This window comes from Kogia breviceps, chromosome 12 (assembly GCF_026419965.1).
Source record: "Kogia breviceps isolate mKogBre1 chromosome 12, mKogBre1 haplotype 1, whole genome shotgun sequence".
Classification (NCBI taxonomy): domain Eukaryota; kingdom Metazoa; phylum Chordata; class Mammalia; order Artiodactyla; family Physeteridae; genus Kogia; species Kogia breviceps.
In genome coordinates this window covers 65617343-65645313 of record NC_081321.1, presented here as the reverse complement: position 1 = coordinate 65645313, position 27971 = coordinate 65617343, and the positions used below count along the sequence as shown (strand labels likewise).

Below are 27971 nucleotides of genomic sequence, written 5' to 3'. Positions count from 1 at the left end.
ATGAAAATATTGTATTGTTTAGAAAAATATCAGTTGGTGGAGATTACAAATAGATGGCTCAAAAGACGTTAGTATTTGTTACAAATCGCTCGCGCGCGCGTGGTGTCATACATGACAAAGTTCAAAAGCCTTTTTTATGATTATGATAAATTATGAAGTATTTTGAACATGTGATCTTAGAAGGTGGTTTAAATATGTCGTTATCGTCATTGTATCGCGAGTACCTGGAACCATGACTGGCTCATAGTAAGTATTCACAAAATACCGGTTAAATCAATTGCGTAGCATTAACATTCCTTTTGAACTCTAGAAGCAGCTGGGTCTTTATCCACCCTTAGAAAGCGATGGAGCAGGAACCAGAAATCCCTTAAAAGGTCAGGACCAGTAACAAGGCAGAGCTAAACTCCGGGGTAGTAGCAGACAGGATTAAAGCACTGAAAGAAGGGAAAGAGTACCCAAAATACGAGAGAGAGAAAACAGAAAAACCCAAAACAACACACACACAACAAAGCAAGAAAAAATAAGCATAAGAGGAAAGACGTTTCTACAGTGGAGGCTGGCAGAAAGCCACTGCAATTACTGTAGGTCAACCCTTGTCACCAGGCGGTCACCTTGGGCTGAGATCTGGGGTAACTACCAACAAATCCCTCGGCTGCACACACAGACCCTGCTTTTAAAAGGTTCGTAGCAAATTCATCTGAGTTCCTCAGAAAGGGAAATCACTAGCGCTTAATTCACGACCTATCTGTCCTCCATTTCATTCAAATAACGCAGCCAATAGGAAAATCCTCCGCCCTGAGCAAACGACTCGGCAGAGCTGAGACAGCCCTGGAGGCAGGTCTGCCCCGAAGAGCCGCCATCCAGCCCGACTGTTAGCCTCCGGAACCCCAGGAGCCCTCAGAGGGGCAGGACAACCTTCCTTCCCTGTCTCCGCCTTTCCAGGTTGGTCCCAGCCCCCGCTGTCCAGGCGGCCTGGACCACACCCGCTTCCCTCCGGTGGCCTAGCCTCCCCCGCCGCAGTTCGCGGCAGCGCTCTTCCTGGGGCGGGCACAGGCCCATGGCGCATGCGCACTGGCCGAAGGGCGCCTCCCTGCCCGGATCTCGCGAAGTTACGTTAGATTGGCCGCCGGTGACGGGTGGCCGGGCGGGGGGCGGGAGGTCTTCTGAGGTAGGAAGGGAGGTCCGTTCGGCCGGGCGCGCCGCCCCAGTGCTCTGTGGGATACTGGAAGTCTCGAGCGTCTCCTCCCGGTTCCCAGCCCTCTTCTGGCCCGCACTCATAGAAACAGTCACACACCCCCTGCCTCCCCTCTCTTCCCTCTCCGCCTCCCCTTTCCCCCCCTCGCGATAAGAAGACCCGGCGGCAGGAGAGGGGATGAAGATGGCGGACGCGAAGCAGAAGCGGAACGAGCAGCTGAAGCGCTGGATCGGCTCCGAGACGGACCTCGAGCCTCCCGTGGTGAAGCGCCAGAAGACCAAGGTGAAGTTCGATGATGGCGCCGTCTTCCTGGCTGCTTGTTCCAGCGGCGACACGGACGAAGTCCTCAAGCTGCTGCACCGCGGCGCTGATATCAATTACGCCAATGTGGACGGACTCACTGCCCTGCACCAGGTCTGTGCGCCCCGCCGCCGCTCTCCTGACCCTGCGGGTCCTCGTTAGCCTCCCGCCTGGGCCTCCCCTCGGCTCTTGGTCTCCTGAGGCTGGGGGCGGCGGGAGACTCCCTGCCGCGGGGTGAGGGGGCGGCTTCCCGCGAAGGAGGGAGGGAGAGAACTGGTAGAGGGAGGGCCCTAGGCTTGGGGCCCCCCTTCAGACCAGTTGGTGGTGGAGTAAGGGAACCAGGAGATTTCCGGGGCAGAGGGGGAAAGGGACTGTGGTCAGCTTGGGGCCCCAGGGCCATTTGTGGACTTGTGTCTGGGATTTGGGGTCGAGATGGGGAGCGGTGTGGTGGAGTTGTGCCTGGGCCCCCGATGTCAGTGATAGAGTCGGAGGACGGGGGATGCTGAAGAAAACTACGAACAAGAGGCACTGGGAACACTTGGGTAGAGGGACGTCTTTGGCTTGTCAGGAGGACGTTGGATTTATTGTAGTTTTTAAGGACTTGATTATAAATGATGATGATAATAATAGTAATCAAGCTCCCTAAGCCAAGTGCCCTGAGCAGACGGTTTCCTGTTTTCTCCTTTATTACTCTTGGTCACTGGGGAGGGGGAAACGGTGTAATTTAGCTGATCTACACCGGCTGAAAGGGAGAGGATGAAAGTGGGTAGCGTGAGGAAGCGTTCTAAAGGGCTTGCCCACCGCGGGCCGGAACGTACGAAAGAGTCTCTAACTCAGAGTAGAGTTTGCCGCAGTGTCAGAGATCCTTTGGCCTCAGGTCCAGGAGTGTGCATTGGGGTTAGAAAGAGAAGAATAAATACGAGGCACTCTTTTCAAAGCCGGTTACCAAGCTCTCATTTTTCTTTTGGGGGGTGGGAAAAAAGAAAGCTGTTCACGAACTTTTCTCAAAATGGATGCTTTGTGCATGTTAAAGTTTTATAGTAGTCTGATTGGGATCTCTCAATGTTAGCCAAATAAGGAGAAACTATTGGCAATCCGGAGATAATGTTGCTTTGCCTTTAACAGGCCAAAAGCAACACAACCACTTAGAGTTCTTCTTAAAAAGCAATTTTTCAGTGATGGTAATAGGTGTCAATTTCCATTTTCTTAGTGGACAACTTGAAATTACTAGAAAACGACTTAACAGCAATAGCTTCCCCTTACAATGAAAAGACTTGTAAACTAACTCAAAAGTTGCCTTGGTTATATGTGGAAGATTGTAGCTTTATGTTGATTAATGCTGTAACAAAAACTTGTTTGGGAGGTTGAAACTTACGGTTTCATATTTCATGCATATTACTTTGCTGCCTTTTTAAAAGAGGTGTGTGGTGGCATTTTTCCTTTTACTCCTTCCTGTTTAGTGAATGATGACTGTTTTAAATTTTATTTAATTGAATTCTCATATCAAACTTGGCTTATAGCCTTTGTTTACAAAGTTGACTGGATGAACTGTAATGACTGACAAATTACAGGACAAATCTGGAATTCAGCGTGTGGCACCCAGTAAAAATATAGCGTGGTCTTTAGCTCTTTATCTGTTCCATTAATTTAGAGTCTCTAATGTATAACAAACTTTTTATTTGGCTGAGGTTTATTTTAAGCTATAGCATAACTCTAGATTCTAAAAACATGGTGTTGAAATGAAAGAAACTTTCGGCATTAGAAATGATAATGTAATTATGTAAGATGACTCTTCAAATTTCTTTCAAGTGTAATATACATGGTTTAGTATGGAATTGATTCAGAAAGACAGATTATTGTATGCTTGAGGTCAGGATAAGGTTGCATAATGGTTTATATCAGTGTGTTTTATTAAAGTTGTCATATAGAAATGTAAAGTTATTGCAGTTGTTGAGGAACCCAATTATATTGGCTTGGAGGAAGAAGAAAACTTCTAATACTTATATTCTCATTGGCTTAGGTAGAGAAAATACATCTAACAGGCTTCTTAGGGTTTTTTTTTTTTCTCTAAATTTGAACATGTTGCAAGAATTATCAGACTTATCAAAGTCTTCCTGATTAACTGAATTCAGTGGTTAGTTTGGCATTATTTAGGTGTTGTCTTTATTAGATATTTTGTTTTAGCTGACAAACACTTAAGCAGAAGTTTCCAAGTTTATGCATAATCATTTGCATAATTTCTTTTTGTAATTTATTTGCACATTCCTTAACTCAGTGAAGCCAAAGTCTTTAAAATATCAAGCATTAAAATTTTTATTATGTTTTCTCCACCCTCATTTCTCATTTATTAACTCTTGTACTTTTTTGCCATTGTGACAGAGAACAAGGAGTTCGCTTTGGGCAAATTCAGAACAACAGATAGTGAAAGGTGATAAATAAAACTTTTTAAAAAAAGAATCACAAAAATTTTTAACCTTAAAAAATCTCTTGAATACTGATTGCTTTAAATACTTAAATTATAAAACCAAAATTGACTCATTGATTTGTTTAATAGCCCTTGAGTAATTTTTTAAAAAATTTAACCTCTTGAAAGCTCATAGAATAGCCAGAATGTTTTTACCAGATTAATTATTGGTTAGTCTTTTGGAATATTCATTTCCATTTTTGGTTTTGATGAAGTGTCCTTTTTTTTCTTTTTTAAAGATTTTTTTAATGTGGACTTTTTTTTTTTAAGTCTTTATTGAATTTGTTACAATATTGCTTCTGTTTTATGTTTTGTTTTGTTTTTCCCCCCCGGCCACAAGGCTTGTGGGATCCTAGCTCCTCGACCAGGGATCAAACCCACAACCCCTGCATTGGAAGGCAAAGTCTTAACCACTGGGCTGCCAGGGAAGCCCCGATGGAGTGTCTTAAATTTCACTGTCAGGAGAAAAGTTTTAGGAACTTTACAACTGACAAATACACTTCTTAATCTAATATTTTACTTCCATTTTAATATAAGCAGCTTATATTTTAAAGTTTCTTTAATTGGTTGAATGTTCTTTCTCATTAGAAGTTACGAAAGATAGTTTCCTTTTTTTCTGTATAAAAATAGGTCATTCATATAGGAGAAAAAGCAGTGTTTCTAGTCAAATTTCCTATCTTGGTCTCTAGAATAGCCTCCCTTCCCCTAACCCCCTCCAGTAGCTAGAAAACAGTACTGAAGTTACATTATAAACTTCTGATTTTCTAGAACTGAGGTCTAGAGTAGAATTTCATTTTTATCAGTGGGCAATAATCAGCTCTGATTTAAGAGCTACCTGGTAGAGTCTTAATACTATATGATCTGTATCTTTATTTCAGTATACTTTATAAAGGTTTTAGGAGAGTAATAATAGTTTTCTGTAGAATGCATTATTGCTAATGCTTACTGATACTGGTGTGCATAAAATACAGGACTGAGATTTCTTCAACAGTTGTGAGTGTAACCTTTTGATTTTACCTTAAAATCTTATCTGCTTCCTCTGTGCCTGTGACTTCCAAGTCAGTTTCCAGTTCTCACATTGCTGAAGAGCTCCAATCCCTCATTTCCATTTTTCTACTGATGACGAACTGTTGATTTAAAGTAAAATATTATTCAGTATATTGTGATTTTATATTTAAAAATATATCTTCAAGTAGTGATATAGTAAATAGAGGTCCACCCCCTTGCCGTAGAATAGCAACTGTTTATTTACATCAATATCAGGAATTTCTTTAAATTCAACCTGAAATGAATATTTTTCTTTCTTCACCAAACCTGTTCCTCTCATCGATGCCTCTGTTTCTGATAATGATGTCATTAATCTCTAGATTAAGCTTTAAACATTTTAATTATTGTTTACTCATTCCCTTGTCTACATATAGACAATCAGTCTTCATAACTGCTTTCGCATCAATTATTTTTCTTGCTACTCTTATTATCAATCTAGGTCATACCTTTATTATTTTTATCCCTAGAGTACAGTAATAGCCTAATTGCTTTCCCTGCCTCTTCTCTCCCTGGTCTAGTCTAGCATTCATACTGCTATCACATTAATCTTTTAACAATATCATTTCAGTCATGTCACTCCTCTCCATAAATTCAGATTTAAGTGTTTTCACCATTTAGGTTAGACCTGATATATCTCCACTGTGTTATATCCTTTACTCTTTTTACTTCCATGCCTATGGCCTTGCTTTTTCCACCACTAGAATATACTCCTTCCCTCTTTGCCAATCAAAATCTTGGCCATTCTTCAGAATTCAACCCAGTTGTCCTCCAGAAAGGATCTTTCTGTCCTTTGAATTTGTATAATAACCATGTCACTGGAGAGACTCTCCTCTGGGATGCTCATTTTACCTTACATTTTGCCTCTTTGCTGCTGTTAAAATACTTCTTACTGAGTAGTGTGTGTTTTTAAGGTTGTCTTTCCTGGCTGACTGTAAGGACCCAATCTTCCACATTTTTGTATTTCCAGAGCCTGGCACATAGTAGGCGCTCACTAAAGATTTACTGAATTTTATCTTTTACCTCGTATCATAGATAGGAAGTTTTATAGTCATTTGTATGTCGTAAGATAAATCATTATAACATTCACACCCAGATACTTAGAGTACAGTCCTTGCACATGGTAGAACTTGTTGTGGATCTTCTGTGCAGATATTTTAAATGTCTTGAGATTTAAAAAAAAAATTTTAATATTAACCTCCTTCCTATTAAAAAAATTCTGAACCAGTTTAACTATTGATTAAGAGATAGAAAAATATTCACTTGAGTCATCAATTAATTTGCTACCTTCTTTATAAAGGTCTGAACTAGGTCCTATAGAGGAATACAGAGTAGAATTAAATCCATGTTCTTTGCTATTATAATTTTAAAAAAAGTTTTGCTTTTCAATACATACAGACTTGCAGGTAAGTTTAATATTACATCCCTTTGCTCTTAAAATACAAATTTTATCTACTTCTGAGGGAGCCATTTGAAGCTTCCTTGAGGAATATGTGACTCCCCTCTTGTCAGTAAAAGGAATACTTTTGAGGAGTTTTTTTCTCAAGTGCTTAGTCTTCTCAGCCAAGCCATTTTCACTGAATCATAATCTGAAATGTAACTCTCTTTTAAAAAGTATTCTAATGGGGCTACTTAACGTGTTTTCCAACCAAAAGGAAAAGAGACTAGAAGCAGCTGATACTGAGTCTCTTGTTAGAGAATAGTGTAATTGCTGTATGTGAGAAATCTCTTTAAAACTGAATGTAGAGTTTATAATTGTTTACTTTTTTTTTTGGTGGGGGATATTAAGATCTTGGAAGAATCTGTTGGATCCCTTATAACTAATATTAAAATCTGTGTTTAAAAAATACACAGTATAAATTATTTTCTCTACATAATTTTATTTAAATGGTTGATGGCTCTTCAGACTTTTTATTGAAATCATCCTAACCATAAAAAACAAACAGAACAAACCTAAACAAAATTTCTAACCCCAAACTGGCCCCTCACTTCCTACAAATAAATGGACAACCCTAGCCATAAACGAGGTATGCTGGTAGGGCACCAGTGCCCACAGTGCTGTTGTTATAATGCCGTCTCTGCAGTTGATACCTCTGCTTCCTGGCAACAGTTTTGTGGTTTGACTTTGAAGTGTCATAACCAAGACCATCTTTCATGTACTTCAGCTACAGTGTGATTGCAAGCTGTGACTGAGCATTTTCTCGTATAGCCAGGTAGAAACATTAGATGGAATAGAGGAAAAATTTTTTTCATTATCTGTTTGTTATCACATTTTACAATACTGTTCACATAAGAGATGTACTTTAAAAACTGTCTAGTTAGATAATTTAAAAAATATAACTATTTAGAAAGCTTTGGAGGGAGGCGAAATATAGAACATTATTTTGTTTACTGCTATAACATGTTACTTCTTGACACTTTCCAAAGTTGCTATTTTCTTTGCCTTTCTGCCTGCCAAAAATTATGATTTTCACCCCACTTTTCTTTTGAAAGTTTGTGTGGTTCCACAGGGGTTGGCAAATGGAGTATTGGCATTTTGGTATATCTCTTTGAAAGGTCGAAGACCTCCAACAGTCATTTTTGAGTTTCTTCTAAATAAGAGTTGGATATGTAGTAGCCATGACTTATCGCAGTGTTATATTGAAGAAAGGAATTGGCTGGTGAACATTTGCTGAGGATTTGCTACATGTGAAACATTATGTTAGATAGTTTTACAACCAATATCTCATTTAATTCTCACAATGTCCCTTTTCTCTTGCTCAAGGTTACCAAGATAATAAATGGCAGAGCTGGATTCTGACACAGGTTTATGTGATTCCAGAGCCCAAATTTAACACTATGCTACATGTATTTTAAGTCTGAAGAAGAAAGTATTCTTAAATCTTCGGTCATTATGGTTGATGATTAGTAGTTGGAAGTTTTTCCATGTTAATCAGTAGAGAATCAAATGAAACACATACACATAGATATAATTATTTTCTTCATCTGCTGTTGTTTGGCTAGTCAAAACTTTTAAGAGCTTTCTATGGTAATTGAAATGCAGTAATGCCATATTTAAATTAATCTCTAAATCTGTCCTAAACTTTAGGAACTGCCAAGATTACTTTTGACTGACCATTATGTGCGTAATATTTGATCAGGTGCTTTCGGTAGTTACAAAGGAAGTTACAGCAGCAACAGAACTCTTTTTAAGGACAGGGTTTACTTAGTCTTTCAACATCTTCATTTTTCTTTATCGTAATAACAATTTATATTACTGCTTTAGGCATTTTTACATACTCATTTACAGTAAATGCTTTATACATTCACAGACTTAACTTTGTCAATGAAAAGATATAAATTATAGGTAAACTCATATCAGCGATAGTGAAAGAAGGAAGGCAAACAAGCAGGCTCCGGCTTGTCACTACCATTTAGCTTAATCTTCTGAAATTTACTTTCTGTACAGTGATTATTATTATTTATAATTAGGACTTGAGACATTACATGAAATGCTAGTAAAGTTACCTGAATTAAATTTAAATTCTGAATTAGTAAAACAAATTTTTAATATCATGTTTGATTTTAATTGGAAGTAGGAATATCCAAGTCATAAGAATATTCCATTCCTTAAATCATTTTGCAGAATTTAGCCAAATTATATTTCAAGTCTTACCTTAGAAAAGGCAATAGAATTTTTTTCTTAGTGGTAGTGAGAGCACCGTCTGAAATGTGATTTACTTGTTGCCTTTGAAATCATTGGTTCCCAGAATTTACATTTCATGGACCAAAGAAATGGTTTTTGTTCTTTGTTTCAATTTTGATGACTAAAAGAGGAGAACCTAATTTTTATGTTGTCATGTTAGGGTGTTAAAAACAAACAACTTGATACCCTTCTACCATCATCATTTCATAAAAGAAAGAATACTTTAACAAGAAGAAAAGGATATAGTATCCAAATAAAGGACAGTGGAGACTCACATATCAGTCTATAAGATTACTGCTGTATTGACAACAGATGTTCTTGATGCTCTTCCATGAAGTAGTAGTAGTTAAGGGTGAGCAGATTTCAAAACTTTATTCCCTGTGGTCTCCATTTGGTAGGATATGAGAGAGCTCAGGTGGTGGCAGGCCATATCATCAGGATGCAAGTGCCTGGTCCCTGATCACTCAGTAAGAAGTGGAAAAAGAATTTACCTGAAGAGATTCAGGAGATTGGTGAAAGCTTTCTTTAGGAACCACTGGTTTCATATTTATATTTCCATAAGCCTCTGCATATGTAATCTTTCTCTGGAATGTATTTCCCAGCTTATTTGTATTAAGACACAGCTCATAGCGTAAAGTGTGGACTTTCTTGACCACGGGGTTTCACAGTAATTCTTTCACTTACTATTTAAACCCTATGTTTGGCACTTACACGCTACCTGCTATTGTTAGTATATCTTATCTCCAGACAGAATAGTGAATTCCTTCAAGTAGGGACTTTGATTCATTTTTCTTTAAATCCCCTTTGGTATCTGCATTTTATTTTAGCAGGTGCACAGTAAATGTTTGTTGATTTTTTAAAAATGAACACAATGTAGACTAATCTTGTGAAGAGCAGAGTTCATAGAGAACAAAATGATGACAGTTTGGGTAAATATAACAACCAGCAAACATTAAAATGTTCTAATTAAAAAGTGTATACCAATAACTTACTTTATAATGATTATAATGTAAAGGTAACCATTATTACAGTCAAAATTTAGCAGGATCTTAGATTTCTTTTTGAAATGGAATGTGTTCCTGATTACCAATACAAGTAGAATTTTGCTCAGTTTATGTTACATACTTTAAAAATGAATTTCTTTAAACAAATCATCCAGTGTTGGCTTAGAAAAGGAATCCCTAGCATATGTCATTAGAAGCTAATTCATATTTTCTGATGATCTTAATCATATTTTTTTCCTAAATAACATTTTCACTATGGATCCCTGTATGTCACTATTTTTCTGACCTTGTTAGTATTTTGGTTGTTTAGCTTTTCATTGTTATGCTGGCTAACCATAAAAAGACAAAATTGAGCTCTGTGTTACTGCCCTAAGTGTGTTTGCTTGACTTGAATGCTCTTTCATGGGTGGAGACATTCCACATTGTCATGTGTTATATAGGCATTTCTGAAATGACATTCAGTAGAAACCATGGAAAGAAATGAAGGCATTCCTCAGCTGTCACCTTTTTAGTAATCTATTTAAATGCGTTATGTGCACTGAGTGAGATATTCCGCAGGGAGAGCTTCAGTGACTAAAAAGCGTTACTTTAATTTGATTATTAACTCATATGAGCTGAAAATACATGTTTTACATATTTAACATGTTTCCTAATCATAAGGTTGTAGAAAGTTTGTACCATTTTCTTGAATACTTGAATAGTGCAAAGGAGAAATTTTGTGACTTGATACCATTTAGAAGTTAACCACATGGGAAAGTATATTTTCCTGGATTAACTGTTAAAACACACGCACACACATCAATTACCTTTACTTTGTAGTAAACAAAGTAAAGTGTATACATTTTATTAGCCTTCAAAATGATTTTAGATGGTTATAAATATTAATCCAATATTTGTACTTTTGCTTGGAACATTTCTGGAACTTTTCTATCGGAGCTTCTGTTCCAGCAGGTTCTTTTGAATATCCTCTGTGTTGAGTTGAGTTTGTGTTTTTAGTTTTTTTCTTCCAGGAATGTTTGTAAATTTTGAAAATGATAGTCGTTAGAGACATGTCAGGTGAAAATAGTAGATGCTGGGTAATCATGGTTAATAAGTACTATCAGTGATTAAATGATATTTTCTAAAAAGTTTTTTCTTAATTGGAACATGATCATAAAGAGTCCATCTTGGATTTTAGTCAACTCTTTTTACATTGTTTGGACTTGATAGTATGCTTCAGAATTTCTTCATGATTAAACTTAGTGCACTCTTCATTTGTGTTCTGAATTTTGCATGAAACAAGTCAATAGCTTATATAGCTTGTGAATTGAACCATGGTCTTTTTTTGTGTTTTCCACAAAAGATTTTGATGCTGCTGTTGCCAGATCATGACACTGTATTTCATTAAGAGCTATTGTTTTTCTCAAAGATAGGTTAATTTGTACAGTTTTTCTTAAAAGATTAGAACAGATAACATGTTCAACAATATATATCCTTTCCAAGTACATGGAATGATCTGCATAAAAATTTTGCCTAATATTCAAGGTTTTTCCCTTTGAAAATGTCTATTGTTATTTAACTTTTAGCCATCTTTTTTAAAAAAACACTAAAATGTCTTTAAATTTCTGGTTTTCTCAATGTGGTTTACATGAAAATGCCTCAAGTAATTATTAGGCCTTCAGTGCCTTCTACTCCTGCTTTTTTTTTTTTTTTTTTTTTTTTTTTTTTGCTACATGGGCCTCTCACTGTTGTGGCCTCTCCTGTTGTGGAGCACAGGCTCCGGACGCGCAGGCTCAGCGGCCATGGCTCACGGGCCTAGCCGCTCTGTGTCATGTGGGATCTTCCTGGACCGGGGCATGAACCCGCATCCCCTGCATCGGCAGGCGGACTCTCAACCATTGTGCCACCAGGGAAGCCTTCACCTGCAATTTTATATGTTTTGCCCAAGATAACATGCTGTTTTAATGCTTGTTTATGCAAAGGATATTTTCAGTAAAGTCTCTAGTATATTTAATATAGAAGACTAACCTTGAAAGTACTCCGGCTGACACACGTTACATTCATAATGTGATGATGTTATCTCCCTTCTCTGAGGCACCCATAGAAAAATCTGTTTTACTCTCTGTGTTAAGAAAATTTGTAAGTTGTTTGAAATATTAAACAGTATTTGTATTTACAGGTAAATGTTGCTATTATTTGTTTAAATTAGTGATTAACTCATTCATGAACAAATATATAAATCATTATTTATCATATGCCTGGCATAAGGTCCCTGTGTTCTTGAAGTGTGTAATCTAGAGGAGGTGGCAGTGAGTGTTAGAATAGATCTAAGGTAAGATGAAATTTTTTACTAGGAGGACTTAACCTAGAATGTCAGGATAGACATCCCTGAGAAAGCTATGTTTAAGTTACTGGAACTTAAGAGATGTCTTGAGTCTTTCATGACCCTATTCCCTCCTTGTTTGTCTTCTGAATGCTCCTGTTCAGTTTCTTTTTCTGATCTGTTTCTTTCTTAAAGAAGAATGTTCCAAAGTTCTCTGTGTCTCTATTTTTTCTTTTCCATATCATTCATTCTTAGAGTTTCAACTGTTGTCTTTTTATATGATCTCTTCTCCTTTTTATATAATCTGCATCTTATTTTTGATGTCATCAGTCTTCCACTTACTAAACTACAATCTCAGGGTCTTCTTGGGTTTACTCCTTCCGCTTCCAACATACAGTCAATAACTCCTATCGTGCACACCTGAAAAAGAAATATCCCAAACCCATACTACCTTTTTATATATTCACTTAACAGAATTAAAGGCCTACTTTGTGTCACACACTATTAAGTACTGGGGGGGATATGCTTTTAAACAAAAGAGATATCAATGCTACCTCATGGAGTTTAGAGTAAAATTGCTTAGCCATCAGGAAAGTGCAAATCAAAACCATGATGAGATACTACTTCACACCTAATAGAATGGCTATAATAAAAACAACAGATAATAATAAGTATTGACTAGGGTATGGAGAAATTCCATCCCTCATACACTGCTGGTGGTAACGTAAAGTGGTGCAACCATTTTCAACAACTTTCAAAACAGTCTGGCAGTTCCTCAAAAGGTTAAACATAGAGTTGCCATATAACCTAGCAGTCCTACTCCTAGGTGTATACTCAAGAGAACTGAAAACACATGCCCACACAAAAATGTGTATGTTAATGTTTATAGCATCATTATCAAAATAGCCAGAAAGTGGGAACAACACAAAATGTGCTGATGAATAAATAAAATGTAGTATGTTTTGTTACTGAAATCAGTGGAATGTTATTTGGCAATAAAAAGAAACTAAGTACTGATACTTGGTGCAACATAGATGAATCTTAGATACATTATGCTACGTGAAAGACACCAGTCACAAAAGACCACATATTGTAGGATTCCATTTATATGGAATGTTCAGAATAGGTAAGTCTGTAGAGACAGAAGATAGATTAATGGTTGCCAAAGGCTGGAGGTATTGAGGGGAAATGGGGAGTGACTGCTAATTGGTATAGCATTTCTTTTTAGGTTGATAAAAATGTTACAAAATTAATTGTGGTGATGGTTACACAACTCTGGATATACCAAAACCTTTTAATTATATACTTGGAATGGGTTATTATATAATGTGTGAATTAATTTACAATAGGCTGTTGTATTTTTAAAGAACGAAATTAGGTATTTATCAGTGTTCACCACTAAAAATTGAGGCACTGGCAGAGGCTTGGTATTCATCTCTGTAGTTATGATGACAAAGAAGACAGCCAGTCACTGTCCCTGACCTAACACAGCTTGCAGTGTATTAGGGTATATAGATAAACATAAGGAAATTATACATTTATGTCAGTTATGTATAATGATATGTAATGGTTGTAGTACAAAGTGGTGTGGAAGTTGATGAAGGCACATCTCACCTCGATTTGGGGAAGGGGAAGGCTTCCTGGAGAAAGTTATTGTTTAAGGTGCTGCATGATGAGTAAAAGTTAGCCAAAGTTGTGAGGGAGGGGAGGATACCGGAAACTATTTCAGAGAGAGGGAATAGTATGTGCAAAGAGCTGGAGGTGTATAGAAGTGTTGAAGGATTTTAATCAGGTTAAATAAGACAGTCAAATTTTCTCTTTAAGAAAAATCACTTTGGCTGCAGCGGGGAAAATGCAACTGAAAAGAGGACTAGACTGGAGGCAGGGAGACTAGTTCAGGAACTTGAGTCTAAGAGAGATGAACTAGCTTAGTGGCGGTGAAGTTGGTAAGTAGTAGATGAACTCAGGACATATTTAAGAAATAGAATTGGTAGGAATTGGAAGGAGTTTGAAGTGAGGGAATAGAGGCAAAGATGTGGGTGCACTTGGTTTCCGGTTTGGATGACTAGGTGAATGGAGTGCTTTTCACAGGATGTGTTCATTCATTAAATACTTTGTGCTTACTGTATAGGTCAGGAGCAGAGTACATTTGAATGCTATTGGAGGAGACAGGCAGTAAGCAAGAAATTACAATCAACTGTGAAATGTATGCTAAAGGACATATAGGATATTGAGGAGAGGTGGCCTACTTATAAATAATATGTAAAACTTTTGTTTGGAGGGTGTTTTGTCTTGGAGTTAGCCTATTTTCTTAGATCTATTTGAATACCAAATAGAAAATAATTTACGAGGCTGCAGGAAAACCACGGGATAAGGATTCATGATTAAGAGTTTTTAGGGCTTTGGTGAACTGTCCAAAAATACATGCAAAGATTTGTGTTTGATTTTCTTTGCTTTTCACTTCAGAAGACTTAATTAAGAACTTTTAAGTAAGGTCAGATTTATTTTTATGATATTGTGGAGGAGGGCAGAGTGTGTCTTTTTAGGGATATGGGGATGTGGAGAGGTAGAGCACAGAACTGTTGGAGAGCAATAAAGGAGTGGTAGTTGTAACAATCTAAAAGTCTTTCATTGCCTGAAATAATGCTCTGTGAAAATAAGGTCATAGGTTAAAATGAGAGGTGAGAGTACATTTCTCAGAGCATGTTGGATTTTGCTAAGAATTGTACAGTTAAAGAATTCATTCAGCAGTCTCTGGCAATTCCTTGGTGGTCCAGTGGTTAGGGCTCTGGGCTTCCATTGCAGTGGGCACGGGTTTGATCTCTGGTTGGGGAACTAAGCTCCTGCAAAGCCGCACAGGGCAACCAAAAAAAAAAAAAATCCTCTTTTTTTGGTTTCTAAATTTAGTAAGCTGTGTTTTCAGGGAAAATAAAGGTAAAATATTAGCTTTAGCTAAAAAACTTATACATTGATATATTTTTTTCTTTTTTGCTCAAAATATTACTAGAGTTGCTTTGAGTATTTGTGACTTTTTTGCATATTTTAATGTTTTTTTAAAGTTGCACAGGTAATGAGAAAAGTAGCAGTTCTACAAAAAGGTTGTGTGGATTATTTTGACCTTGAGCAAGCTTCATTGGGTTTGTTTTAGCTTAAGTGAAATAGGAAATGGTTATTATATACTTTTTGCACTCTCATAGTTCTTTGTTTATTTGTTTGTTTATTCATTTGTTGTTTTTTCCCCCACTAGAAGGTAACCTCAGCGAAGGCAGGACCTTGTCTGTCTTGCTGACTGTATCCTCAGGCCTATGACAGTACCCTAGTAGGGGTGTATAGACATTTAATGAGTGCACAATAAGTGACGTCTCCCCATCAGTCTGAGAAATTTAGAGATGATTATGTTGGTGTCATTAATTATGATTATGTATGCACCCAAGATGTACTTTTACTATTTACTTTGCAACTTCTGGTAACTGTTTCCATCAATCTAATTTATATTCTTCCCAGTCATCTCCCCCCCTTGCACAAATTTACTGACTCTCCAGTGTGTGCTTTAAAAAACCATATGCTTTTATTACTGCCAACCAGAGTGGCCTGCATGGGGTGGTGGGTGCACCGGGCTCAGGGTATGTGTGGGCTGTGAGGGGTAGATGATAATTGGGAGGCTGAAGGAAAGGGAGTGGGGCTGGAGGCCAGGCCCAAAGACTCCTCCGCTTTACTTCTGGGAAGAGGTAGACTTAATAAAGGAGTCATGGCAAGCTATGGCAAGGCTGCCAATACGATTAAGAAATTCTTGGAAATCTAGCTGACCATCAGAGTCAAAGTCCAGTTTCTTCATCATGCGGTCAAGGACACCAGGGTCCTTCTGGTTCTTTGTGAAGGCACCCAGCTCTGTATTCATGAAGATAAGGAACTTGGCCTTGGAGAGTTTGCTGTTGTTACCATCCCTTCCAGCATGCTTTTGGAAAACAGCAATTAGAGACTCAATGCACTGTTCAGTCTCTGTAGGGCTGGATATTTTTGCCATGTCGGAGAGGAGCAAGGCACAGGGCTGCGAGAGGGGAGCGGCGTGGCAAGCCTATTTACTATATATATTAAACCTTAATTCAAAATTACCGTGGCATTTTTTCCCCTTTTTAACCCACCCTTGACATTTAAAGCCAGTCTTATTGGGGAGTGGGGGGAGATTATGTGTATGTTTGTTTTATGTGTGAAATGGACTGATGATACATAAATTGTTCCCTTTTAAATTACACTTGTGTCAGAAAGTTAGTTGCAAGACAGTATGTATGATGTGATTCCATTTGGGGGCAATGTTGTTTGCATAGAAAAAAAATCTGGGGAAATTACCCCAGCTGTTAATGGTTATGGATATTTTGGATTATGTCATCTTTGAATCTTTTACAACAAGCAGAAAAAAGTGATGAAGATGAATCTGAACTGGAGAAAAATGCCTGAATGGCTACTTCCAGTAATGTATTCAGGATTAAATATAGAGACATTGACATAATGAATGTTAGTTTGCTAGTCTTTGTCCACTCAAGGAAGCTGGTGTTTTAAATATTTATTTCTATATTATGCCTGTCTTTTCTCTGAACCTTTTATTTCATAAGGAAAGATTGTCATTATGATGTACACCTTGGGAGAGTTTTACAAGTGAGAAAATGAATTAGGGGTTTAGTTGGATGTATTTTGAAGCTTTTGGCAAGTAGACTACCAAGAAAAGATAAGCATAATTTCCAAAAAAGCAGATAGTTTTGAGGAATAAAGGGATTTTAAAAGATAGAAAAGCAATTTTTATACAGTGAGCTCTTTTGCCTTGTTTTATATGAATATGAAAATGATGAATTTAATGATGAATATCTGTTTTAAGAATGAATTGAAAAAATGGCCTCAAATCTCTAAGAATAGAATCAGGAATGGTGAAGCTTAGAGTTATGTGAATTTTGTGAAAATATTTTTGAAGACAGTGAAAAGAGGGCTTTTAAGAGTTGTGAAATGGAGCAAGACTAGGAGGAAGGAAATAACTGATGGCACAGCCCTTAATTTACATGTACATTTGTTAAAAATGGTCTTCTACTGTAACCAGCAGAATTCTAATATCCATTGTTAAACATATAGTTTTAGAGAAGGTTATGTTGATCACTAGATGCCCATTTGACTTTTCTGAAAACAAGTTTTGTGTTGACCTATCTTTACTTCCTTTTTTGACAAGGTTGGTAAGTTCAAATGAGGGAAATGTTGCAAACCTAGTGTAGCTTGATTTTGTAGTACAGCACTTGGACAGGCTCTTGTTAGATCTTTGCGGTTAACATGACAAAAATCTGACATGAATATTAGCAGGGTTGGATGGATTAACCGTTGGATGAACCACTGTATACACGTCAGTCTACTGATTAATCACTCAGTGTCAACCCAGAGGAAAGACTAAAGTGTAGTGGTCCTTGTGTTCTTGACCCTATCTTATTCAACATTTTAGTAGATTAAACTGTAGAAGCTGAGAGAGAACTCTAAAAAGCGTGAAGTAGTAGGTTTTAAACAGTAAAATGAAAAGATAATGGATATTAATGTAAAATTCTGCATTAATATATTGATGGCTATAGATTGGTAGAGACCATCTTCGACAAACATGAGAAAAATGTTGCTTGAAAGTTTAAAAGGAAGCCCAGTGTCTGACGACAGTATAATCATTTTAAAATGTACTAATTCAGTATAAAGCTAAATTAGTATTTAGTCTAGATTTTTTTTAAAAAATCTGTTCCTTTATACTATTAGATCACATCTGCAGAACTGTGTCTAGTTCTACAGTTTGAGATTTGCCTACTGTTTCAGCAGATCTTACCAGTTACAGCCTTTTTTTGATTACTCACCGGTGGAATGGCTTTGTATAATAAAATTATTTCTACCGAGGAAAACCTATATTCCAGTCCTTTTTCTCGATTTGTTAACAAATGTATACATAATTATATACACACAGTTACAGTTCTTCATATACCTTAAGACCCCCCAAATCATCAGCTCAACTATTTTCTTTTGAGCCCCTCAAAAGAAAAAAGGGAGCCAGTTTTCAAAGCCACATACTTACCCGTGGTATTAGGAGAGCCACTAGTAGGAAAGTGGTGGAAGGACCTCTTGCACATGTTCGTTAGGATTCTTTGTTTTAAGTAAGAAAAGCCCATTGGAACTAGCCTAAATAAAGTAATTCACTGTAAGATTGTAGAGATGTCTTATAGAATCTGGACTTGTGGAATGAATTAGAGCCAGGAAGTATATGCAACCCAGGAAGTCTTCTAAGTTTCTCATCATTGTTTCTAGCAAATCCACTTTATTCTGTTTTACAGCAAACTAGATTTCTTGTTTTCCCAGTCTGAAGGCAAAATAAAAGGGCACCAACAATTTCAGAATTTGTATCTGGTCTAGATATCCAGAGAGATTGATCTCCTTCCGAGTTCTAATTCCAGATTCCCAGGAAAGGGACCAATTGATCCACCTTAGGTAATTCATATATCTTCTGAGATCATCAACAGTAGCTGATGGGGTTGGGTGCCTCTGAGCAAACATACCTACCCTGTCATTCTAAATAATGTATTATGAGGAAATGAGGAAGACAAAGCTAGAATTAATAAGTGAGTTCATAAAGAAGCAAATATCGATTGTATAAATAACAATCTATAAAAATGAAAAAGCATAAATAAATGTTAAATCTTAAATCAGCAGTTCTCAAACCTTTCTGCTTCAAGGCCCCCTTTATACTCTTTAAAAACTAGAGAACAGACTACACCAAACAGGGCAAGTAAAACTGGGGAAATCTGAATAAGGTAGATGGATTATATCAATGTCAATATCATGGATATAATATTACTGTATACAGTTTTCACAAAATTTTACTTTTAAGAGAAACTGTGCAAAGAAATATCTCTTATTTCTTACAGCTACCTGTGAATCTATAATTAACTCAATAAAATAATATTTAAAATTTTATTATTTTTTGTCTATTATTATTTTAATGTAAAAAAATAGTGAAGAACCCAAAGACCTTTTTTGTTTATGTTGACTGTCTTCCAGTATTTAACAAATAGGAAAGTAAAGGTCAAAAATCTTTAAAATTTTATTTATTTAAAAATAATAACTCATATGCCAATGTACATAACATGTTTATGAAAGATAAGCATTTTTCAAGTAAAAAAATTTAATTAAGAAGGGCATTGTTTTACATTTTGCAGATTTTAATGTCTTGCTTAATAGAAGATAAATGGATTCTCGTAACTATTTCTGCACATAGTCTGTTGTGATTTCACATATTTAGCTTCTGAAAAATTCTACCATACACTTGTGAGAGAATGAGAGACCTTGCCAGACTTCCTGTAAGGGTTTCAGAGAACCTCTGAGCTAAGTAAGTGAAGGGATATATAATACCATGTTCATGGTTTGGAAGATAGACTATTATAAAGAAGTTAATTCCAAACCGATCACAGATTCAACACAAGCTGAACCAAAATCCTAGTTGTGTGTGTGTGTGTGTGTGTGTGTGTGTGTGTGTGTGAAAAATGACAATCTGATGTATAAATGAAAAAGGCCAGATATAGTCAGGTTAATCTTTAAGAACAAAAAGGTAAGAGGGGAGGGACAGATTGGGAGTTTGGGATTGACATGTACACACTGCTATATTTAAAATAGGTAATTGACAAGGACCATACTGTACAGCACAGGGACTCTGCTCAATAGTCTATAAAAACCTAAATGGGAAAAGAATTTGAAAAAGAATAGATACATGTATATATATAACTGAATCACTTTGCTGTACACCTGAAACTAACAAACATTGTTAATCAACCCTACTCTGATATAAAATAAAAATTTTAAAAAAAAGAACAGAAAGGTGAGAGGACTTATTTATTCTGGAAAATAAATGTAACTCAGTCAACCTATCCATATGGAAAAAGAGTTGACACCCTATACTTTGCACCATACACAAAGATCAATTTGAGATGGATTGTAGATCTAAATGTGAAATATATAATAATAGATATTGAAGAAGGTAACATGAAGATATCTTTATAAACGTCAGGTAGGGAAAATATGTTTAAACAGGACACAAAGATCATTAACCATAAAAGAAAAGACTGGGGCTTCCCTGGTGACTCAGTGGTTGAGAGTCCGCCTGCCGATGCAGGGGACACGGGTTCGTGCCCCCATCCAGGAAGATCCCACATGCCACAGAGCAGCTGGGCCCGTGAGCCATGGCGCCGCTGAGCCTGTGTCCGGAGCCTGTGCTCCGCAACAGGAGAGGCCACAACAGTGAGAGGCCTGTGTACCGCAAAAAAAAAAAAAAGGACTGATTAATTGAAGTACATTAAAATGAAGAATTTCTGTCCCTCAAAAGATAGCATTAAGAGAAGTAAGCTTCAGAATGGGAAGATATTTGTCTCACAGTTGACATGGGGCTTACATTCAGGGGTGTGTATGTGTGTGTATGTATGTATTAAACTACAAATGAGTAAGAAAAAATACACAATCAGGCACATCACAAAAGAAAATATTCAAATGGTGATAAATGTTCACCATTAATATTCAAATGGTATTAAATGACAAAAAATTATTCAATATCATTCATCAGAGAAATGCAAGTTAAGATCACAGTAAGGTGTTAGTACATATCCACCAGAATGGCTAAAATTTAAAATACTGATAATATTAAATGCTGAGAAGGATGTGGAGAAACCAGAATTCTTATACACTGCTGGTATAAGAAGTATGTGAGATTTCAAATGAATTCAAATATTTTTAAAAGTTATCTCTTTTGCTAGGTTAGACATGTATAAAACCAATGAAAACATTTTACTCTGGATTACTACATCTTTTTTTAATAAATTTTTTTTAATAAAATTTTTTTTTTAATACTTGGCTGCGTTGGGTCTTCTTTGCTGCACCTGGGCTTTCTCTAGTTGTGGCAAGCGGGGGCTACTCTTGGTTGTGGTGCATGGGCTTCTCACTGTGGTGGCTTTTCTTGTTGCAGAACACGGGCTCTAGGTGTGCAGGCTTCAGTAGTTGTGGCACGTGGGCTCTAGAGAACAGGCTCAGTAGTTGTGGTGCATGGGCTTAGTTGCTCCGCAGCATGTGGGATTTTCCCGGACCAGGGATTGAACTCATGTCCCCTGCATTGGCAGGTGGATTCTTAACCACTGTGCCACCAGGAAAGTCTCTGGATTACTACATCTTTTAAAGCTGAAATTTCACAAGAGACTGCTGAGGCTCCTTATTAAACTGATTCATTATAAAGCTGTTAGAATTTATAGACGGCAGAGATTCTCTTATACTGATTAGTTGGTGATTGAAATATGAGTATTTCATGAATTTAACAATGTTTGTTGAGTTCTTTGTATGTGCCAGGCTTGGTACTAGGAGCTAAGGAATACAGACAAACGTTTGCTCTCATTAATCAAATGATCAATCAGTGTTGAGTATTTTGAAGGAAAAGCGTAAAATATTGTATATGTCAAATATATTTCATTTAAAAATACATAATAAAGGGAACGAAAGGTTTTGAGAGTTTGGATCGGATCTCTGTGGAAGTGATGGTTGAACTGAGAGCTGAAGGATGAATTGGTATGACTTGGTAAAGTTGGTAGAGAGTGGAGGGGTAGAATCTTGAGGAGTAGGTTCTGGACCAAGGAAACAACATATAAAAGCCCTTCATAGGAAGGAGGGAGGGAGCAAGGCCCAAGGAAGAACCCAGTGGAAGTGTGACCAGAGCACACTGATGAGAAGAATGGTACCACAAAGAGGTATAGAGAGGTAGGTCGAGGTCAGATCTAGTAGGACCCAGTAAGTCCTATTAAATCCATTTCATACTGAGAGCTCTAGAAATGCATCGGAGTTATTTGATTGCCTTAATATAATCAGATTTGCATTTTTAAGAGACAACTGCTGCCTTTAGAAAAGATTTGAGGTGTGGGGGAGGAGGAAGTTCTACCAGGAGGCCAATTCCAGAGGCTATTGCAATAGTTCAGACAACAGATCTTTCCTCAGATGGCTCTTCAGTTGAACACTGGTATTTTACAAGATGTTAAAAGGTATGCTAGGTGGGGGAGGGTGTAAGAATTCTGTGATTTGTATGTTTGAGATGATTCATAAAACAAAGGTAAGGTAGAATTTTTCACAGTCTTTAAAATGTGCTGAAGGAGGCGAGTGAGGAAGGAGCTGAACCCAGGTGATGGAAATGCAGTCAGGGTTTTGGGCCTGAAGGACGTTTAGTTTTAGGAAATGGAGAATAGCCTGTGAAGGAAGATTGGGAGGATGCATTGTGGCAAGCCTAGAAGAATAGACTTGGTGTATAAATTGGTAAAGAATATAACACTGGAGTGAAGGAATTAAGGACCATTGGAGGAAATTTATTTGATAGTTATGGAAAATAGCAGCTTGGAAGCCATTTCAGTAGTTCACCTCAGAGGTGAAATATTCCTTCCACCCTCCCTTTAATTTTATTTGATACTGTAGGTTTCTTATTTACCAAGAAAGAGTTGGGTTTTGGATCAGTATTTTATCATTTTTATCTTTAGAAGTCTTTGCTAAAGTTACAAAGTGATTTTTATTAGAAGTTATAAGAAGTTAGGAATTGATACATTGTTTTCTGCTTTCCAAGTCAGTAATATTAACTTTCTTAGCCACTAGCTACATTCTCTGTTTTAATAGAGTTGCATATACTGAATACTAAATTGAGAAATTTTTAAATAATTTGAACTGATAGTATTCAGCTTTCTACAATGACTAACCCTCAAAATTGGAGGGTTGTTTTTTTTATTCATGTGTTCTAATGCATTAACTCTCATATGTTCTAATGCATTAACTCTTTTTTAGGAGTGGAATTCATAGTGGAGTAAACAAGATTTAAAGTATTTTAATTTTGTGTAGCTCTTACAAAGATCAGAAAAAAATTTTTAGGACAAAGAAATTAATGGATATTATATTTTGAAATATACTTTGAAGGTTCAGTTTAATTGTTATCATAGTTATTCCATCCAGTTCTGTTTGAGTTGGGTCTTTTAGACTAACTCACATAGGCCCTTTTCTCACCCAATAAGCTCCTCTCTTCTTTAGTCCCACCCAAATGAGAAGTATGATTTGTTGTCAGTTTACAAAATGATTCCTCCCATAAAACACAGACCTACTAGAGCATGGACTTGAGGATATGGGGAGGGGGAAGGGTAAGCTGTGACGAAGTGAGAGAGTGGCAGGGACATATATACACTATCAAATGTAAATTAGATAGCTAGTGGGAAGCTGCCGCATAGCACAGGGAGTTCACCTCTGTGCTTTGTGACCACCTAGGGGGTGGGATAGGGAGGGTGGGAGGGAGGGTGATGCAAGAGGGAAGAGATATGGGAACATATGTATATGTATAACTGATTCACTTTGTTGTAAAGGATAAACTAACACACTATTGTAAAACAGTTATACTCAAATAAAGATGTTAAAAAAAATGATTCCTCCCCTTTTTATTGTGAAAATAATATGACATTAAACAGAGGCTATGGTTAGGGCGTAGAACTTTTAGTTTGTAACAGGTTCTTATAAAAAGTGTGGGAATTCACATGTCTCCATCTTCAGAGGGACTGATCTCATGGGAATAATAAATAGTAAACATAAATAATAATGTTTAACTATATAATAAACACTGTTTTAGGCAGTTATATTGTCTCACAACAATCATATGAGGTAAATATTTTTAATCTTATTTTTCTGTTATACCAATGAAGAAAATGAGATGTAGTTGTGACTCCAAAGTCACAACAAAGCTTATACATTGCAGAGCTGGGAGTTGGATCTGGGTAGTTTGACTCAACATTGTTCTCATAAACACTGTGTTATAGTGCCTCTGAGCAGCTTCAATCACCAGATTCTACCTCTTTCGGTATCCTAAAGAATCCCTGGGGCTAATTATAGTTCAGTAGATAGGTTAGAGCAGATCTGTTAGAACAGTTATCTAAAGTGTACCAATGGGGTATGCCAAGAAGCTCCCTTTATACAGCCAGGGAACACCAAAGTTTGCTTTTGCCAGCTAATATTCTCTACTGTCCCAGAGATTGCTGTTTATGATTGTAGGTGCTACTAGACAAGAAACGTAGGACCCTGACTGATAGTGGTATAGTTAATTTTTTAATTATCAGTTCTTGGTTCTAAATACCTTTACCTGAAATATAGTAGCAACATATAATGACTAAAGTGTAACACAGGACTAACAGGTCACTGGTTTGTATTAGCATTTTATGATTCTGTTAAGTTCTTTAAGATGTTCCTTTTGTCAAAAGACATCATGTAAAAAGCCTTATTAAATGCTTCTGTCTCATTTTCAATTTACATGAATGGGATCATATACCTGCTTTTCTGCTAGCTTTTGCTCTTCTATTAAGTCATTTTTTCCATTACTAAAAACTTGTTTGTTTTCATTGCATAATCTGATTCCAAGTTTAGAACTTCTGCGTTTTACAGAACTGTGGATGACAGGGAGATAAAAGACTACAAGAAAAGCCGTTACTAGTTTCAGTAGAAAATTCAAAGGCATCTGTTGTTTTCTGTTATTAACTGTTGTCTTCCTATTTTGGGATAAAAGTAAAACTAGACCCTAGTTTAGGTATGGCAGTTATCACTGATACTTACAGTACCACAAGCATTGTGCTCTTTGAAGATTTGGAATAGTTAAATACAGTGCTTTGGATCATCATCCTGTTTTACATAGAAGTAAATTTTAGGAAAGATTCTACTCTTTACTCTGCAAGACACTGTAAAATTTAACATTGTTTAAAGAAAGCTTTATATAGGAGAAATGAATTATGAGTTAGTATCATAACTAAACATTTCCAGTCCCAGAGACCCATTTATATGAAGAAGCCTTCTATTCTTTCAGAAATTTACTGTAGCAAGTAGTCTGATTGCTCCTGAGGCTAATAGTGGAGATCACTCCCTTTAAAATGCTATGAACCCTTATTAACCAATACACCATAGAGTATAGCAGTCTTCCAATTTTTAAAGAAAATAGATTTATTTTTATATACAGTAATAAAATGAGGTTAAGTCCACCATTAGTGAAAGTAGACAGTAGTAGAATGAAGGTGCTTGCTCTATTTACCAATTTCTTGTTTTCATCTCCTCCCAAGGAAATATTCTGTACTCTAAAATTTTTATTGTAAACTTGATGATCTTTTTTGTTACTACAGGCTGAGTATCTTTGGACACTCAAAATTTTTCCCCCCAATTTTGAAGGTAAATTTTATGTTGTCAGCTGTCTTTGAAAGCTAAAGTATGTTTATCATAAATGAAGAATCATGAGCAATGAGTTCCAGTAGAACTAAGAAAAGCATTAGGACTTGTCTTAATTTCTTTGGGTAATTGGGAAGTTTATCAAAAGGCATTTTACTTCTCTTTGTTATCTTTTTCACAAGGGCTGCCTTCTAGATGGCAGCTACACTCCTCCCACCTCCCTCTCTCCTGTACTAATATACTTTAGAGACCTTGAGTGAGAGGAGCCAGATAATTATTTTAACCTATATTTACATATTAATGAAATACATTTTAAAATTGAATTAGGCATGAATAAAAATAAACTTAGATAATTTATGAAGTATAATCAATCTTATATACAATAAGCAATGAAAAACCATCTGATTTTTTTCTGTTGTTATTTGCTAAATGTTCACATTTTTTTAGTCTTTTTTTCTTTTTAATTTTGTTATATATAAGCCCTATAGAGAGCTTGGAAAATACTAAAAAAAGAAGAAAACAGAGAGAGAGTGAGAGAGAAAAGGAAAAAGAAGGTAGTCCCTTTACTCTATGTTAATGAATTTCCTTGCAGTCCCTCTACCTTGCATAGGTGTATGTCTGTGTTTGTGTGTATTTTTAATATACTCTCAATTACATTCCAGCACTCAACAGTTGTTACCATTAGTGTATATTATTAAGCTCTAGTGGTGCTATCTTTAGATTAGTGGGCTTTTCAATTTTGTTAGAATATTTACACAGAAATTTGCAGAATGACCTGTAAAAATTGTTTGATGGGTTTTAAGTATACCAAGCAGGAATATAATAGCTGTAGTAAAACATGAATAGAATTAGTGAAGAAAGGTTATTTTGGTAACATGGCAGCTGGAAGAAAGATTAGCCAAGCCATCTGTGAATTGAATTACAGCATAATGTGTTAAAGTGGATTTTCAAACATGAATTTTTGCTATTTTAGGTTTTGGAAATTGTTTTGTATTTGTGTTTAAACTTGGGTGGTCTTGGTATTTACTTCAAGCAAAGCGAAGATGCTTCAATGTGTCTTGAAGAATTAAACAGTAGTTCTTTTTTCACCTTGCTTTCTGCCTTACATCTATACCACACTCTCTTATTTGGCCCTTTTAAGTACCTAGAGCTATTTGCCTTTCAAAAAGCTGAGTATGAAGCAAGTGACATCTGCAGATATTTTCAAGTTTATTAAACAGCCAATTGCTTAATAAAATGTTATATTGTAGAATGGTGTAGGTTTTGAAAAAATAGAGAGCTAGTAAAATATAGAAGGAAGAACTTCTACAGTTGGAGTCCTTTCCCCTTCAGAGTCTGTTAAGTAAGGATAATAATATTCTGTAGAAGGGTTCTGGGAGGATGAAATGAGGTAGTGTAAATGAAAGTACCCGGTACAGCCTTTCCTACCAAAAGGGAGAGGGAGCTAATATTTGCGTAACTGCTGTTTCAGACCTTTTGCTAGGTGTTGGAAGACAAATAGAAAGTACCTGCCTTTGAGTTTATATCTAATTGTGGGTCCATAATGAATGTATCTGATATGACTTTAGTCATATAGAACATTTTTCTCTGTTTAATTAAGCACTACATATAAATGGAATCATTTTATTCTATTCCAGCAGAATTGGGACGAAAATGGAAGAACTTTTACATAAAGGTAATTACTTTCCTGCTTGTAGATGATATACACCAGTAGATTTTCAGGGGAAAAAATCTAATGTGTGGGTGGAAAGGCAGGGTTACTGAGTAGAGGAGAAAGTGTGTCAGCTAGACGGTAATAGTTGTGTAGTATAGTTTCACACACATTATTTTGAAGAGCTGTGAATTCATGATTGTATTTATATTTACCTTCATTTTCTTGAAGGATTAACTGTAATAGCAAAAAGGATAAAATACAGCGTATACGTATGAAACTGTAAAACAAGATATGAACTTAAATTATCAAGGTCCACACTGTGGTATTTAGAATAATACAAAAATTTAAGTTCTGCTTGACTGATATTTTGGTAGAACCGGTTAAAAATTACTTTATAAGGTTAACAGCGTGGAAGCAAAGCTTTCAGAAAAAGAGTAAGTTACTTTGAAAGTTCAACCTCCATATTTTACCTCTGAAAGCTGTCTTTTTTTTTTTTTGCGGTATGCGGGCCTCTCACTGCTGTGGCCTCTCCCGTTGCGGGGCACAGGCTCCGGACGCGCAGGCCTAGCGGCCATGGCTCACGGGCTTAGTTGCTCCGCGGCATGTGGGATCTTCCCGGACCAGGGCACGAACCCGTGTCTCCTGCATCGGCAGGCGGATTCTCAACAACTGCGCCACCAGGGAAGCCCAGCTGTCTTTTTTTAAAATAAATTTATTTTAAATTTCATTTATTTTTGACTGTGTTGGGTCTTCGTTACTGTGCGTGGGCTTTCTCTAGTTGCGGCGAGGGGGGCTCCTCTTCGTTGTGGTGTGTGGGCTTCTCATTGTGGTTGCTCCTCTTCGTTGTGGAGCACGGGCTATAGGCGGCAGGCTTCAGTAGTTTTGGCTCGTGGGCTCTAGAGCGCAGGCTCAGTAGTTGTGGCTCACAGGCTTAGTTGCTCCGCGGTATGTGGGATCTTCCCAGACCAGGGATTGAACCCGTGTCGCCTGCATTGGCAGGCGGATTCTTAACCACTGCGCCACCACGGAAGTCCTGAAAACTGTCTTTTTTGTATCGGGTAAATAAATG

At 36.9% G+C, this 27971-nt stretch overlaps 1 protein-coding gene and 1 pseudogene across 13 annotated transcripts in view; one reads left to right on the top strand and one right to left on the bottom strand.

Moving 5' to 3' along the window:
- Positions 1–792: 792 nt before the first annotated feature.
- Positions 793–27971, top strand: part of PPP1R12A (protein phosphatase 1 regulatory subunit 12A) — a 151022-nt gene continuing 123843 nt past the window's right edge. For 7 of the 13 annotated variants that reach the window (XM_059081637.2, XM_067009795.1, XM_059081631.2 and 4 more), the window contains exon 1: positions 1107–1609. In XM_059081637.2, coding sequence (XP_058937620.1) covers positions 1373–1609 — 237 coding nt within the window. In that variant the 5' untranslated portion in view covers positions 1107–1372. Of the gene's footprint in view, positions 943–998; positions 1610–27971 lie in introns of those variants that run through there. The other 6 variants (XM_059081633.2, XM_059081632.2, XM_059081634.2 and 3 more) reach the window with 4 other exon arrangements.
- LOC131766879 (protein S100-A11 pseudogene) lies at positions 15707–16018 on the bottom strand (annotated as a pseudogene).